We start from the raw sequence: 15,433 nt of genomic DNA on the forward strand, positions 1-15,433 counted from the left end.
TAATACAGAATTGTATTGCTTACTTTAATTTTAAAGTTGTTAAAATGGTACTTGCATGGTCTTTAAGACTTTCGAATATAGACTTGTAAAAATTGTATAGTTATAATTTCTAGGAATTTATAGGATGAACTTAAATATATCTTATTTAACTGATTACTCATTAGTTTACAACGCCAGAAAAGTTACTAATTAGTTCATTAAGTGATTAGGTATCTCATCTGTGTCAATATACGATTCAAATTTTAATAAGACTCAAATCTATATACACTTGAACTAGTTTTAAAATATATTTTGTCCAAAATTTTGGTTTTTAACGTGTTTAATATTTATTAACTTTTAAAATGTTGCATTCATTTGTTTAAAATGTCATAGAATCATATTATTAACATAAATTTACAGTGTCTGTATTAACACTTTAATCTTTATTAAATAAAATCTTTCTTTTTGGTCGAGTCTAAGAAACGGACTCGTTGAAGGTTTAGAAAAATTTTTAACACCCTTTAATTTGGACCCAACCTACCCTTGCCTGTGTGATAAATAAAAAAATAGCTAGCCTTAATTTTAAAAGGCTTGATGCAAATTAGTCTACAATGGGTTGGGCCAGCTTATTGACTATATTTTTTTAATAATAATTCATTTTTATTTATTTGTAATAAATATTCAAAAACTCTGCAAATTATAGATGGACAAATATTTGAGATAAATATTCTGAATAAGGGAAATATTCATAATTTTGAAAATATAGGAAAGACATATCTTTTTTATTTCACTTATCATTAAAATTTTTATAAAATAACAAAAAAAAAAAAACGTTACGATTTTATTTTTGTGCTTAAAATGTATATGAAAATATGTAAGTTATTGGTAAGCTCTTGCTCTCATTTTGATAATATGCTACACACCATCCATGATCTATCTAGTGGATGTTCCACTGCAGTATATACTCGGTGTATTTTCTTGACCAGGTTACATATCAGAGTCCAAGAAGCACGTAGTAGATTATTGTTACGGGCAATGCAATAATCATTCCAAAGATAACCCTGCAAAATTTGTGAATTCCTTTTAGAATTTATGTTCATGGGTTAAGTTCACACGTCACAAAATGCATTTTAATATATTTTTCGAACAGATAATAGATATCTATAACATGCACACACTTACGCAGTGCTGAGTATGTCTGCGTGGAGATTATACTCCTTGGCGAATACAAAGGGAACCACACCCTCAGGAAGAGCAGCCTACAAAATTGAAACATGCTGTCATTAGAGTATGCCTGCTATGGTGTATATCTATTTTTTAACATTACGGTGTAATACATAATTTTTTATTATGTATAATGTTACATATTTTTTTTTAAGTATACTTTTAATATACTATATAATGGCCAAATAATTTTATTAACTTCAAGGAATTCAGAAGTGGGTTTCATTTCACCTGAACAATTGCAACTTGTAAAAGAGCTCCACGGATACTCATGAGTTTGGAGGTTGCAGCCATCACTCCTGGACCAATCAAGAACCTAATTGCCATTGATATTGCAGCCCGAGTTTTTCCACAAGTAATGATTTTAGGTTGTAAAGCCATGAATAGTCCTATTAAGTAAACACGTTAAATGGAGACATCGACACGAACACATAAGACGACTTCTGCATTTTTCTTTCGTTGTTATTAAAATTGCTTAAAAGTTGAAAATCAATTCAATGATCTGTTGTTTCTAAAAGTAACAATAAATTATCGCGTCCAAATCGTATTATGCTAAACTTTTTAGGACTAAAACGTAAATATTTTAGGTGTATAACTAATTCATAAATAAAGATCAACAATATTTATTAGAACAAGAAAAAAAAAATGTTGGAGGGCTAGTACCTAGGCTGAACATGGCCATTCCTAACCCGGTATTAGACAATATTGAAATGGAACCTTGTACAATAGACGGCAATTTGATGTTCAACCTGCATGAACACAAGCAACGATTGATAAATGGTAATGGTACTACAACCCACAAAAATAAAAAAAATAAAAGAAAAACACAATTTTGAAGTTTTGGGGGTGTTTTTCTATTGATGGGCATCAACATAGAAAGACAATGAGGCAAATATATTGATACATATATATTTGTCAAAGCAAAGAAGTTGATAAAATACTTGAATGACATGAGAGACCAAGCGAGACCCAAAACGTTTGCGTATGTATTGGGATTTCTAATGATATTTCTCCAAACCATGATGAGAATGAGCCTTGTCATGACAATAGCACTTGGCATTTGTTGCTTTTTGTTTTCGTTGCTTTCTTCAATGTTCATTTCCTTCGGGCTCCCCAACATTCTTTCCTCAATCTCAAGCTTCCTTTCTCTATTTCCATTAGGACTAGGATTCCTGTCAATCAATTCATTCACAGCTGCATGCAAATGGGAGAGTTTAAATCAATTCAAAGGTAGTGTTTCATTCAACTTATACTTTTGTTAGTTTCTTTCTTTGTTGATATTAAAATATAAAATATATGATTTTTATTAGATTTACTCTATAAATATTACAACTAATGATAGTGGATCCTCATATTTAATAAAAATAATTATTTTTTTATTTGTTAAATGACCATGTCAGATGTTATTTAAAAATATAAAAACATTTAAATTTTTTATTTAAATTTATGTCAACACTTTTTTCATATGATTATTAATGAGATTAATTTATTAGTACTTTTTGTTCTCCAATATATAAGAAAATTTAAATTAAGATATGATAGTCCAAAATCAAGCAAGACTTAACTGATTTTTCACTATTTAATAAAAATTTTCTTTAAAATATCTTTATTTAATTCTAAATTTATTTTTAATTACTTTTTTTCAAGATATGATTTAAAAAATTCATACAACTTTCAAAAGAGAAATCGAAATCTTTTTGAAAATAGTTGCCAAAATTTAATTTCCACTGTTAAGATCCTAAATTGTTTCTATATTTAGCATAGAAATTTAAATCATTAGCTAGTAACTTTTAATGCTAATATGAGAAGAACAAACAGCCTGATTGGAAGAGCTAGTTAGTATTCAAATACTCTCTCTCATCTTTTAATTAAATTAAACAAATTAATAAAAATAGTTAAATTTAGTTGATTTTTTATTTATTAAAATATATTATAATGTGATAATTTTACAAATCTTACAATAAATAAATGTATCCACTTGTACAGGTAAATGGTGAATACCTCATTAATATACATTTTACAATAAATAACAGTATAAAAGGAGTTTAACAATTAATACATTTTAAAATATTTATTTATTTTTTATGACTGGAACAAAATAATATTAATAATTATTTCTTATAAATATAAAAAAATAAGTTTTACTCTTTCTTGTCCTTGTGATTTGTCAATTAAGTTGTTTCACATAGTTTAAGAAAATCAATTTATGTCCTAGTTTATAAAAATATTATTTAATTTTAAATTTTAATCTTTTTTATTAATCAATTAAAATTTTTTCTCTAATTAATTATAAAGGAAAAGGGTATAATAAGAAAAGAAAAATAATAAATGTTTTCTTGAATTTTTAAAGTGATAGATAATTTTTGTAAAAAAACAGTGACCGATTAAAAAAAACGAAGGAAATATTCTTTTAACTTATATATCTTATTCAACTAAATGATTAATTTAGTTTTTTAAAAAATGTTTGTCAAACAATAATTTATAATTTAATAAGAATAAGTTATTTTTCTAGTAATAATACTTTTATTCTAAAAACAGCAAATATAACTAAAATTTTCTGTGACTCATGTATTGTTACTAGTGTTATATATATATATAACCGTTGATTTAAAAAAATTTATTAAGTGAATCAAATATATAAAATTTAATAAAAAATAAAATTAATAAATATTTTTATTTAAAAATATAAAAAATATAAATTTTAAATAATATATCTACTTATTTAAGATTTGATATACGTGCTCGTAAAAATAATATAAAATGTGTCAGGATCTTTATTCGCGGGCCAAACAAATGGTGAGATTAATTTACCTTTGGAGGAATCAGGTTCTTGGGGAGCATCAACAGCCTTGGAAGGTTCAATGGTACCAAAGTTAGCAGAAGAAACTCCATTCGCTGCATGTTGAACATCGGAATTTGGTGATGCATTAATTAAGCTCCACGCAAACATGTGCAATTCCTTGTTAGTTGCACCACCCCTCATATCTTCACTACTTTGCCCAACACTGTATGACCCAGGAAACATTGGCTTTAAAGATGGGTGAGAAACCAAACCCCCCTTATAAACCTCGTTACTACAACTCTTGCTCCTCCAAAATTTGTTCCTATCCATCTTCAACTTCTCTTCTTCAAAACCAACACTTTTGAGACTAGTTGTATTGAAATTTGTGCCACTAAAACTTGATGCTCTTAGCGTTGGTTCTCTACATGACTGAGCCGAATAAATCTCAACCCCAGTTAGATTTGATGCTCTTGGTGTTGAAATTGAATGGGACTTGTTAAATGAAGAAAACATGGACATAGAACGTGACAAATTCCTCACCACCACATGAAGATTCCCATTTTCAACAATCTCTGCATCAGCTTGCAATGGTTCCTTACCATTGAGAGAACTAACATTTGAATCAACCCTTAGGGAAGTTATGGCCCCTGCACTCTCAGGGAATTGTTCTAAAATGAGTTTCTTAGCAGCTCTATATTCAAACATGAACAACAAAAAAGTGGACCAGACACCACTTTGCAAAACCACAATTTGGACCATGAGGCTTGCTGTGAAGTCTCCATACATGGCCTTCAAAAGAGGGATCCCCATGATGAGTGTGTTTGGCAAAGTGGAAAGTGAGAAGAATGTGATGGTCCAATCAATGCTACCCCACTTTGTGAAAGTGTTCCATAGAAAAAGACCCACCAAAATCCCAACTTTTTGAAGAGTATCCGCGGCTACGAACCTGAAGTTCATAGTGTAAAGGTTATTGGATGATATGTAATGAAAGGAAAGAAAGGGAACTGCAAACACTGCTACAAAGCGGTTTATGCCAGAGCACTGTTCTGGAGTAAAGATCTTCCACCAACGTACTGAGCCATAGGCCAAGGTGAAAGCCACATAGAGGGGCACAAGTGTTGCTAACACTTCGTAAATATCTTTACCTTTTATCATGGTTGAAGCAAGAGGTTGTGAAATGATGGTGGTGGTGTTTAATCTGGAAAAGAAGATATGCAAGATGAATGAAAAAGGAAAGTACTCTCATAAGAAGGATGCCAAAAAGGTTGAAATTAATGTTGAAATCTTAGTCGTTGGTCCCTCCCTTCTGTAACGTGTCACTTGATGTTCTTATAAAAATATACAAAAACAAACATCATAAATGAGTGTGTCATCTGTAAGATGGAATCAGTGGACTTGGTCAAGGAAACGAACTCAACAAACAATTTATTAGGTTTAGTGTTGATTTTCCAATAAATCTAATATATATATATATATATATATATATATATATATATATATTAAATGACAATGTAATTTGTTTTTACATTTTCAATATATTTAAATTAAAGTTTATGAAGTAATATTTTTTAAAAATTATTTTAGAAATACTGTCTAATAATTTATGTAATAAACCGTTTTGGTGTCAATATTTATTTTTAAAATAGATATATATTTGATTATATCATTAAGTTTGTGAAAAATATTTTTAATTTTTTGGGTTACTTAAAATATTCATTATATTTTACACAAAAATTATCATTTTATTGGGTTTCAAAAAATTAACGGGCCATATCATTTGTCGAAAAGTCGTGAAATATTAAACATAAAAAAAAATCTTTAAATTCATTGATTATTATATTTTTTTTAACTCACACATTAAAATATAATAATTACATATGCCATTTAATAGCTATAATATTATTTTAATATAAATAAATAAGACATTCAACAATAGGTTACAATCAATTTTATATAGACATATAAACAAATAAATAAATAAATAGATTCATATAATTATATAAAATATTGTGTTTAAATGATAATTAAATTTTCATTATTTCTATGTTATTATAATGTATTAAAATATTCATTATAATATAGTAATAATATATTCAATTAATAGTGTTATTCAATTAATAACATATATTTTGTTTCAAAACTTACAAAGAGCTTTTTATTTTTTTAACTGTGTATTCATATTAACATGCTGTATTACTTGTGCGGTGACAAACATGAGTCAGATTAGTGCAAAGATTAATGAGTTCATTTTAAAATCTCAAGATTAATTTTGGAGTTTACTCTTTTATTGTATTTAAGTAAATGATCATTATTTTTTATTTATATTTTACAATTAAAAGTTGTCTCTTAAATTTATAATTATTAATATATATTGACTATTAACATTTAATTAAAAAATAGCTTTATATGACAAAAATGTTATTTTAAATTTATTATAATTTTATTAAATTTTTTATTTGATATATCCTATTTATGATTACAAAGTTAAGTTAAAAAAATTTTAAAAATAATTATTTAAAATAATATTATTATATATATAATTATTTTAAAATATATAATTTTATTTTTATTATTTACGGTATATATTTATTTAAAAATAAAACATATTTACATTGCAAGAGCTACTAATTAATTTATTATAATTTTGAAAATATTTATATAACTTAAAAATATAATTTATAACTTTTTTGAAAAAATAATACGTATGATTAATAATTATAATATTTATTATTTTTAAAATTATTAAATTTATGAAATTTAAAAATATTTATATAATATATTTTTAAATAATATTTTAAAAATTATTTATCAAAATAACATGATTTGAAAATAAAATGCTAAAATAAATGAATATAATGGTATTTGAAAAGTGTTGAACAAAAGATCGCATGGAAAGGAGTCTCAACATGAATATAACACATGACTTTTTAATTCGCAAGAATGCGACATGTATATTACTTTTTTTTGTTTTACATGTTAAAAATTTACACAACTTTATTATGTACTCCTTCTTAGAGTTAAGATTTGATTTCAAAAAGTAATTTTTGTTTTTGCAAAAATTTAAAATTCAAATTTGAATTTTCTTTTTTAATATTTATTCAAATTTAAAATTAAATTAAATTTGTTCTTTCATTGATCGTATAACATCCCGTGTCATTATGATTATGATTAAATCCTGTGGCGTTACACATTAATTACGCGTTTATCACACATTAAGAGCCTCCTCCATAACCTCTCTATAAAGGGTTAAGAATCCCAAAACCACATATGAACCCAATCAGAGCAAAAGAGTGAAAAAGGGAAACAAAACAAATCAAGACACAGAAAGGATGGGTTTTGATATCAAAACCATTGGGTTGCTATTCCTCTCAATCTGTTTGTTATCTCTTTGCCATGACCAAAAATTGTTACCAACGGTGGCCGGAGAGGATTGTGATGTGGACCTGCGTGGCTTTGAAATAGAGTGCATGTATTACATGAACAAGGGTGAACCTTCAACTTTGATAAACCCCAACGATCGGTGCTGTAAAGTCATAAAAAATGCCAACATACCATGTTGCTGCCGTAATCTTGGTCGGAAATTGGGTATGTTGCTACTTCCTCAATACTCTTTCTTTGATTCTTAATCTGTTCCTCGTTTTTGGTGTACCATTACAATGTATGTGGTTGCTATATCTTTTCATGAACTATGAGCACTTCAACTATATAGAAAGAAGATAGCAAGCATATGTGTGCAATTGTTAGTAAGTAATTTTTGTTGTGGTTCAAGTGATTATGTTTCTGATGTGGACATGCAATTATATCAATTTGTGGTTTCTTTTTGTACCCTTTTAATTTGCCAGTCTTTAGAAGCACAGAGAAAAAAATTTTAAAGTTGCCGACATAACATCTCAAAATATATCTGAAAAGCAATCTAGGATTTAAGTTGTAACATCGTGTTAGCAAATATAAAATCGAAAAGGCCAGATTAAAATGTATTTTCGTTTTATCATAAATTTATATCAGTGTTGGCCAACGACAGTGATATTACGAAAAGGAAAATATTTGTTTTAATATATAATAATTTAAGAGTTTGGTTGAAGAAAATATTTTCTATTATTACTTTTAATAAAATTTTATTTTTTATTTCTTAAAACAATTATATAAAAAGGTAAAAAATTATTTCTTATACTAATTTTCTAAAACGGAGAGACTAAGTAAAAATAGATTTGAAGGGTATTTATTGTCACTTCAGAATGTCAATTATTACTTTTACTTAGGTAATTTTTGTTTTTGTTAATCAAGTAAGGGTACTTTAAATATTTTTTTCTTAAATAAGAAGAAAAATAGACACATAAGGATAATAATAGACATTCCCAAACAGGTTTGCAATTTAACTACTTGAGAATATATTGATATGGTTTTATAATTTAACTCCATACGAAAATAATTTATAACCCTAATGATTGATTATTCATTAGCATAAAACTTAAGCGTATATTTGGATTTGATAAGTATTTTTCTTAATAAAAATAAAACGTATTCTTCATATTGTATGTGTTATTGATGAAAGCTAGAAAAAATTTAATTTTAACTAAAAATAATATAAAAATACATATTTCATTGGATTTAGTTTGTCATTATTTGCAACTAATTAAGAACCCTTTCTTTATCTTAAGTGTAATGCATAATTAATTTATTTTGTGTGCACATATACTTTATTTCATTTACCTAAAAAGCCAACTTTTGATTTATTTTGAAAAGCATTTTTCTATTTTGATCAACGTCACTGTATGCTGCTAAAGGAAGATAAATTTTAGAATAATTATAAATTCGCTTACTTTATAAAGAAAGTATTTAATACATTTTTATACTTTTAATACAATGATAAATGAGCACTTTCATTTAATACTGAATTTATAAAGCTCAAAAATTTGCTTTACCAAAAAAATCTATTAATAACCGGGCCTTACTAATTATTAGTTGAAATTTCTTGCCTTATAAACAGTTTACCCGCCTGGATATACCATAGCAGATCTGCTTAATTGGAAGAAAGTGTTGCACTGCATGAACTATTGTGGCAGACCTCTCACTCCTGCCTCCAAATGTGGAAGTAAGAAAGAAAGTCTTAATTACATTCACAACTTTCCCCTTTACTACTGCTATTTGCAATATTGCATAACATATAATGATGACTAATAAATTTGTGATTGTTTTGGCAGATTTCATTGTTCCACGAGGGCCACCCCCCAAGTAAAGAGTTGAAGTTGGAGTAATGACTTTGTATGCTGCTTTTGAAGTCAGATAAATAAGAGTGGATTGTAGACCTGTGTGCTTACAGTTAGAAAGTTTTCACACCTAGAAGCGGTTTAAAATCAAATGAGTTGATTAATTCATTAATATATTTCAAGATGTAAATCATTTCTCAGCCTTTGTTTGATTGAAATGTGCTCTCATGTTTTGTGTGTGAGTAATGTATATGTACGTCAATGCATAAAATCACTAGTAATCAAAACAACGATGATACACAACCAAGAAAGATAAAATCAAAGACCCTAAGGCAAAAAAAAAAAAAAAAGAGCAATGAACTTGTATAATCTACATAAAAGTGAATAGTTACTTAGGTCTATCACATTGGTATTCTTCTCATTCTGTACATGAAGCGTATAAAATAAATGAATGAATAAATAAAATAAAACTTATAAATAATTAAAAGTAAACCCGATTAAAATTAGATATTCACATCTGCTTACAGTAAATACTTAATTGTGATGAATGCACTTCAACTGATTTTTGGGTTAAAATAGGTTTAAAATATGCTAATCAAATTTAATCAAAATGAAATCTATATACACTTGAAATAAGTTTAAAATATGTTTAACTTGTCCAATTTTATTTTTTATTTTTTTGGTTTTTAACACGTTTAACGTCAAATAACTTTTAATATGTTTCCTTCATTTGTTTAACATGTCATAGTATCATATAATTAACATAACTTCACAAATATCTATATTAATACTTTAATATTTACTAAATAAAATCTTTAATAGAGAATTTGTGTGTGTGTATATATATTGTCGTGAGTCGGGAAATCTTTAATGGAGATGCGTGTAATAGAAAGTTGTCAAAATGGGTTGTGCTTAATGGTGCTATTGGTTTAACTTAGTACAAAGTGTCAATAGGGTTTGAAAAGTTTAAACCACTTTAAATTCGACCCAACCTACCTTAGCCTAAATTTCTTGGGTCGTGGCTTGAATTTGCTTGGTGCAAATCAGTCTACAGTGGATTGGACCAGCCTGTTGACTAAATTTTTATTTCTTTTAATAATGATTTATTTTTTATTTATTCGGGATAAGCCTTTTCTTTGTTACAAAACTAGCAATTTATATTTAAAAACCGGTAATTTTTTTGTAAAAAAAAATATTTATTTCATATCTATAATAAGATTCAAGAAAACCACGATATTGGTACCTTTGAAAAAGAAAAGTGATGTTTGGGTTGGCCTGTTCAGCGTGCAGCCCACAGAAGACTAGGTAACAAACTCACCTTATGACGTTCAACCAAAAAAAGAATAAAATGAGAACCACACAAAAAACCTTATGACCAACATTTTCCAGTTAGTATATGATCACTTTTATTTTATAATAATTTAGTTTCTTTTTTTTATTTTCTATAATTTGAGTGAAGAAAAGGCAACAAAAAAAGAAAGCAATGTCCGGTCCAATACGTAAGACTAAATATAGGAAAGATATAAAAACAGGTATTTTATTATGTTTCTATAAATACTTGTTAAGAAGTTTACTCAAAATAACTATTATTTATAAAAAAATTTAAAAGAAAGTTTAATTTTTTTCCGTTTTCTATTTCACTTTTCCTTAACATTTTGATACAATAAAAAATTGCTTTTACGATTTTATTTTTGTGCTTAGCCTATTTGAAAAAATGGCTAACACCCCCACCCCTGCACAGGATATAATGCAATTGTCAAACCTACTTTATACATGTGGGTGAGTTATATAATAAAGCTTACACGATGAATTACCAAAATTAAACGATTTTATATTTAAATTTTGATTATACACAGCTGAAGCAACATATAAGATCTGTCTGTCTCATTTTGATAATATGACAATGACCCAACTTCATATGCTACACCATCCATGATCCATCTAGTGCACTATATACTTACTGTATTTTCTTAACCAGTTTACATATCAGAGTCCAAGAAGCGCGTAGTAGGTTATTGTTACGGGCAATGCCATTATCATTCCAAAGATAACCCTGCAAAATTTGTGAATTCCTTTTAGAATTTATGTTCATGGGTTAAGTTCACAAGTCACAAAATGCATTTTAATATATTTTTCGAACAGATAATAGATATTTATAACATGCACACACTTACGCAGTGCTGAGTATGTCTGCGTGTAGATTGTACTCCTTGGCGAATACAAATGGAACGATACCCTCGGGAAGAGCAGCCTACAAAATTGAAACATGGTGTCACGAACAGCTGTAGTATGTTTTAAAGACATTGATTAAGGAATTAAAATTAAAAAAATTACGTAAAATATGTTTTTCTAAATCAATTTTTCACTTTCGATTCTTTAATTGTTGGTCCCACGTTGCACATGCAGCAAGACCCATAATTTTAATACCTTACAATTTGATTAATTTGAAGAATTCAGAATTGGGTTTCATCTCACCTGAACAATTGCAACCTGTAAAAGAACTCCATGGATACTCATCACTTTGGAAGTTGCAGCTATCACTGCGGGACCAATCAAGAATCTAATTCCCATCGAAATCGCAGCGCGAGTTTTTCCGCAAGTAATGAACTTAGGTTGTAATGCCATGAACAGTCCTGTTTAAGTAAACGCTGTTAAGTAGGGACACATAACACGATTCAAATATATACGCAGGAATAATAATGAATTTTGTTAACCTCCAACTTAAACAACAATCAATAATAATAAAATTTTATTAAAAAAGTATTTATTGTAATTAATATGTGTATTTTTTTAAAAAAAATTATTTATGAATACTTAAAACTCAACCCTAATGACTAGAGTTAACAAAATCCTATAGTAATTACATAAAATGGATTAAATTTTTTTAACAAATACTAAAATAGCATATACTAATATAATTTTGATTAAATTATCGGTCTTTATATACAAATTATAAATATTAATTCTTTTTTTATGATTTTTTTGTCATTGTGTATTTATTTTTAATTCAATATTAATTTAAAATTTAAAATTTTGATAATTTATTTTTTTTGTTATTTAATATAATAAAATATTCATTATGTTAAATCCTCTATAAATAACATTTTTTTAAAGTGGGATATAATATGCACATAGGCTTCTAGATATTTGTTTAAGTATGACCGTTCCAACACATCAAAATATAATGTGTTTGTACTTTGTAGAGTAAGCACGTATATTATAAATTAACTTTTGTATTTACAAAAAGCTATGTTTTAATTTTTCTATAAATATTTTGTATATATACTTTAGTTTATATTTATAATAAGATTAAAAAATTAAAAAAACTTTAAAAATAATTTTTATTATTAGTATTTTAATAGGAGAAATTAAAATGCAACAAACACTCATGATTAAATTTTAAATATCTGTTTTAAATATAACAAACACTAAAAATACATTTTAGTAAAACAAAAACAAAAGTTGAGAGGCCAATACCTAGACTAAACATGGCCATTCCCAGCCCAGTATTAGACATTATGGAAATGGAACCTTTGACAATAGACGGCAATTGGATGTTCCACCTGCATGCACCCAAGCAATGATTGGTTAATGGTAATTGTAAGAGAAACCCCAAAAATAAAAAAGAAAAGAAGATCATAACATTAAAGTTTCGGGGGGTGTTTTTCTATTGATGGGCATCAACATTGAAAGACATGGAGGCAAAGAGATTGGTAATATACTTAAATGACACGAGAGACCAAACGAGACCCAAAACATTTGCGTATGTATTGGGATTTCTTATGAGATTTCTCCAAACCATGATGATAATGAGCTTTGTCATCACAATAGCACTTGGCATTTGCTGTTTTCTGTTTGCATTGCCTTCTTCAGTGTTCAACTCCTTCCGGCTACCCGTTATTCTTTCCTCTACGTCAAGCTTCCTCTCTCTGTTTTCATCAGGACTACGACTCACGCCAATCAATTCATGCACAGCTGCATGCAAATGAGAGAGTTTAAATCAATTCATGCTTTTATCGAGTGTTTCATTCAACAAACTATAGTAAAATAATAAATATTTGCTTATTTTGTTAGTTTTTTTTTCTCTGAAATTTGAATTTTTTTTCATCTTATAAAATAATATAACGTGGTCATGGAAAAATGAAAAAGACAGTTTTTCTTAAATCTAAGTAGTAGGTGCTTCAACTAATTATAACGAGTCACTCTTTAATAAAAATTATATATTTTTTCTTGTTTTCTGACATGACTATATGATACAATACTTAATAATTTAAAAAGATTTAAATTCTTCTGAAAAATTTTTGAAAAAAATACACAATTATTTTTCTAGGTAACAGTTAAACCAATCCTACGCCTAAATTACAAATTCTATCAGGTTACAATTTACAATTACGAATGGCGCTTATCACAGTTGTGATGAATTGCATTAGTTGTAACGAAATTGCAATCATAATTTTTTTTTTATTAAAATTTATTTCGACACTGTTTTCAAATGAAAACTATTGAGAAAAATTACTATTCCTTCCAATCCTATTAATAAAATATAAATAACTAATTCATTAAGATTAATTAAAAAATAATTATATATTATAAATTTATAGTGTATACTCATAATAATAAATAGTCAAATTTATAATTTATGTATTAAATAAATGCATGTATCCACATATATGGGTAATAAATGAGTGTCTTATTAATTTAATTTTCACAATTAAGAGTATAAAAAATTATCAATTAATACATCTAAAAATGAACTTATTTTTTATATTTTCAATAAAAAGAGTGATAATTGTTTCTTATATATATATATATATATATAAACAAACAAACCTCATTCCAGGGGAGACTGCTAGTATACAAATGTGTGAAATGCATGAAAAAAATATTATTAGTTGTTGACTAAAATTTATTAAAAAAATATAAATTTCACTTTAAATTTATTGATTATCACTTATAATTTTGTAATTCTTAATAAATTTTAACTACTAATTAAAAATATACTAAAAGATGTGTTAATAGAAATGGCTACATACAATAACTATGATTCACAGGCAGAAAAATATCCATTCGGTGAGTGCGTCACATGTAATCAATTGTGAGGGTAATTACCTTTGGAGGCATTAGTTTCTTGTGGAATACCAAGAGCCTTAGAAAGTTCAATGGACCCAAAGTTAGCAGAAGCAACTCTATTCACTGCATGTCTAACATCAGAATTTGGTGATGCACTTGAGCTCCACACAAACATGCGCAACTCCTTGTTACTTGCACCGCCACTGCCACCACTCATATCTTTATTTCTTTGACCAAAACTGTTTGACCCAGGAAACATTGGCTTTAAGAACGGGTTAGAAACCAAACCCCCATTAAAAACCTCATCACTACAACTCTTGCTCCTCCAAAATTTGTTCTTATTCATTTTCAGCATCTCCTCTTCAAAACTAACCCTTTTGAGACTAGATGTGTGGAAATTTGTGTCACTATAACTTGAAGCTCTTTGCCTTGGTTCTTTATATGACTGAACCGGATAAATCTCAACCCCAGAAAGGTTTGATGATCTAGGTGTTGAAATTGAATGGGACTTATTGAATGAAGGAAGCATAGATGTAGAACGTGACAAACTCCTCACCACCACATGAAGATTCCCATTTTCAACAATCTCTGCATCAGCTTGCAAAGATTCCTTATCATTGAGTGAACTAACATTTGAATCAACCCTTAGGGAGGTTATGGCCCCTGCACTCTCAGGGAATTGTTCAAAAAGAAGTTGCTTAGCCCCTCTATATTCAAACATGAACAACATAAGAGTGTACCATATGAGACTTTGCAAAACCACAATTTGGACCATGAGGCTTGCTGTGAAGTCTCCATACATGGCCTTCAAAAGAGGGATCCCCATGATGAGTGTGTTTGGCAAAGTGGAAAGTGAGAAAAATGTGATCGTCCAATCAATGCTACCCCACTTTGTGAAAGTGTTCCATAGAAAAAGACCCACCAAAATCACAACTTTTTGAAGAGAATCCGCGGCTATGAACTTTAAGTTCATAGTGTAAGGGTTATTGGATGATATGAAATGGAAAGAAAGGAAAGGAACTGCAAACACTGCCACAAAGCGGTTTATGCCAGAGCACTGTTCTGGAGTGAAGATCTTCCACCAACGTACTGAGCCATAGGCTAGGATGAAAGCCACGTAGAGGGGCGCAAGTGATGCCAACACTTCGTAAATGTCTTTACCTTTGATCAT

The 15,433-nt window shown here is 28.0% G+C and overlaps 3 protein-coding genes across 3 annotated transcripts; 1 reads left to right on the forward strand and 2 right to left on the reverse strand.

The window, feature by feature from the left end:
* Positions 1–973: 973 nt before the first annotated feature.
* LOC113864130 (auxin efflux carrier component 2-like) lies at positions 974–5,140 on the reverse strand. Its single transcript, XM_027497807.1, has 6 exons — positions 4,015–5,140; positions 2,145–2,397; positions 1,867–1,952; positions 1,435–1,592; positions 1,162–1,238; positions 974–1,040 (listed from the first exon to the last, which is right to left on the reverse strand). The coding sequence occupies exons 1-6, from the start codon at positions 5,138–5,140 to the stop codon at positions 974–976; spliced, it is 1,767 nt and encodes a 588-aa protein (XP_027353608.1).
* A 2,129-nt stretch (positions 5,141–7,269) lies between these two features.
* LOC113853245 lies at positions 7,270–9,289 on the forward strand. The gene is made up of 3 exons (XM_027483764.1): positions 7,270–7,570; positions 8,973–9,077; positions 9,187–9,289. The coding sequence occupies exons 1-3, from the start codon at positions 7,315–7,317 to the stop codon at positions 9,219–9,221; spliced, it is 396 nt and encodes a 131-aa protein (XP_027339565.1). The 5' UTR covers positions 7,270–7,314; the 3' UTR covers positions 9,222–9,289.
* A 1,889-nt stretch (positions 9,290–11,178) lies between these two features.
* On the reverse strand, positions 11,179–15,433 carry LOC113868310 (auxin efflux carrier component 2-like). Its single transcript, XM_027503819.1, has 6 exons — positions 14,302–15,433; positions 12,915–13,167; positions 12,670–12,755; positions 11,668–11,825; positions 11,367–11,443; positions 11,179–11,245 (listed from the first exon to the last, which is right to left on the reverse strand). The coding sequence occupies exons 1-6, from the start codon at positions 15,431–15,433 to the stop codon at positions 11,179–11,181; spliced, it is 1,773 nt and encodes a 590-aa protein (XP_027359620.1).

The sequence above is a fragment of the Abrus precatorius genome, unplaced genomic scaffold (assembly GCF_003935025.1).
Source record: "Abrus precatorius isolate BTA unplaced genomic scaffold, Abrus_2018 Scaffold10, whole genome shotgun sequence".
Classification (NCBI taxonomy): Eukaryota; Viridiplantae; Streptophyta; class Magnoliopsida; order Fabales; family Fabaceae; genus Abrus; species Abrus precatorius.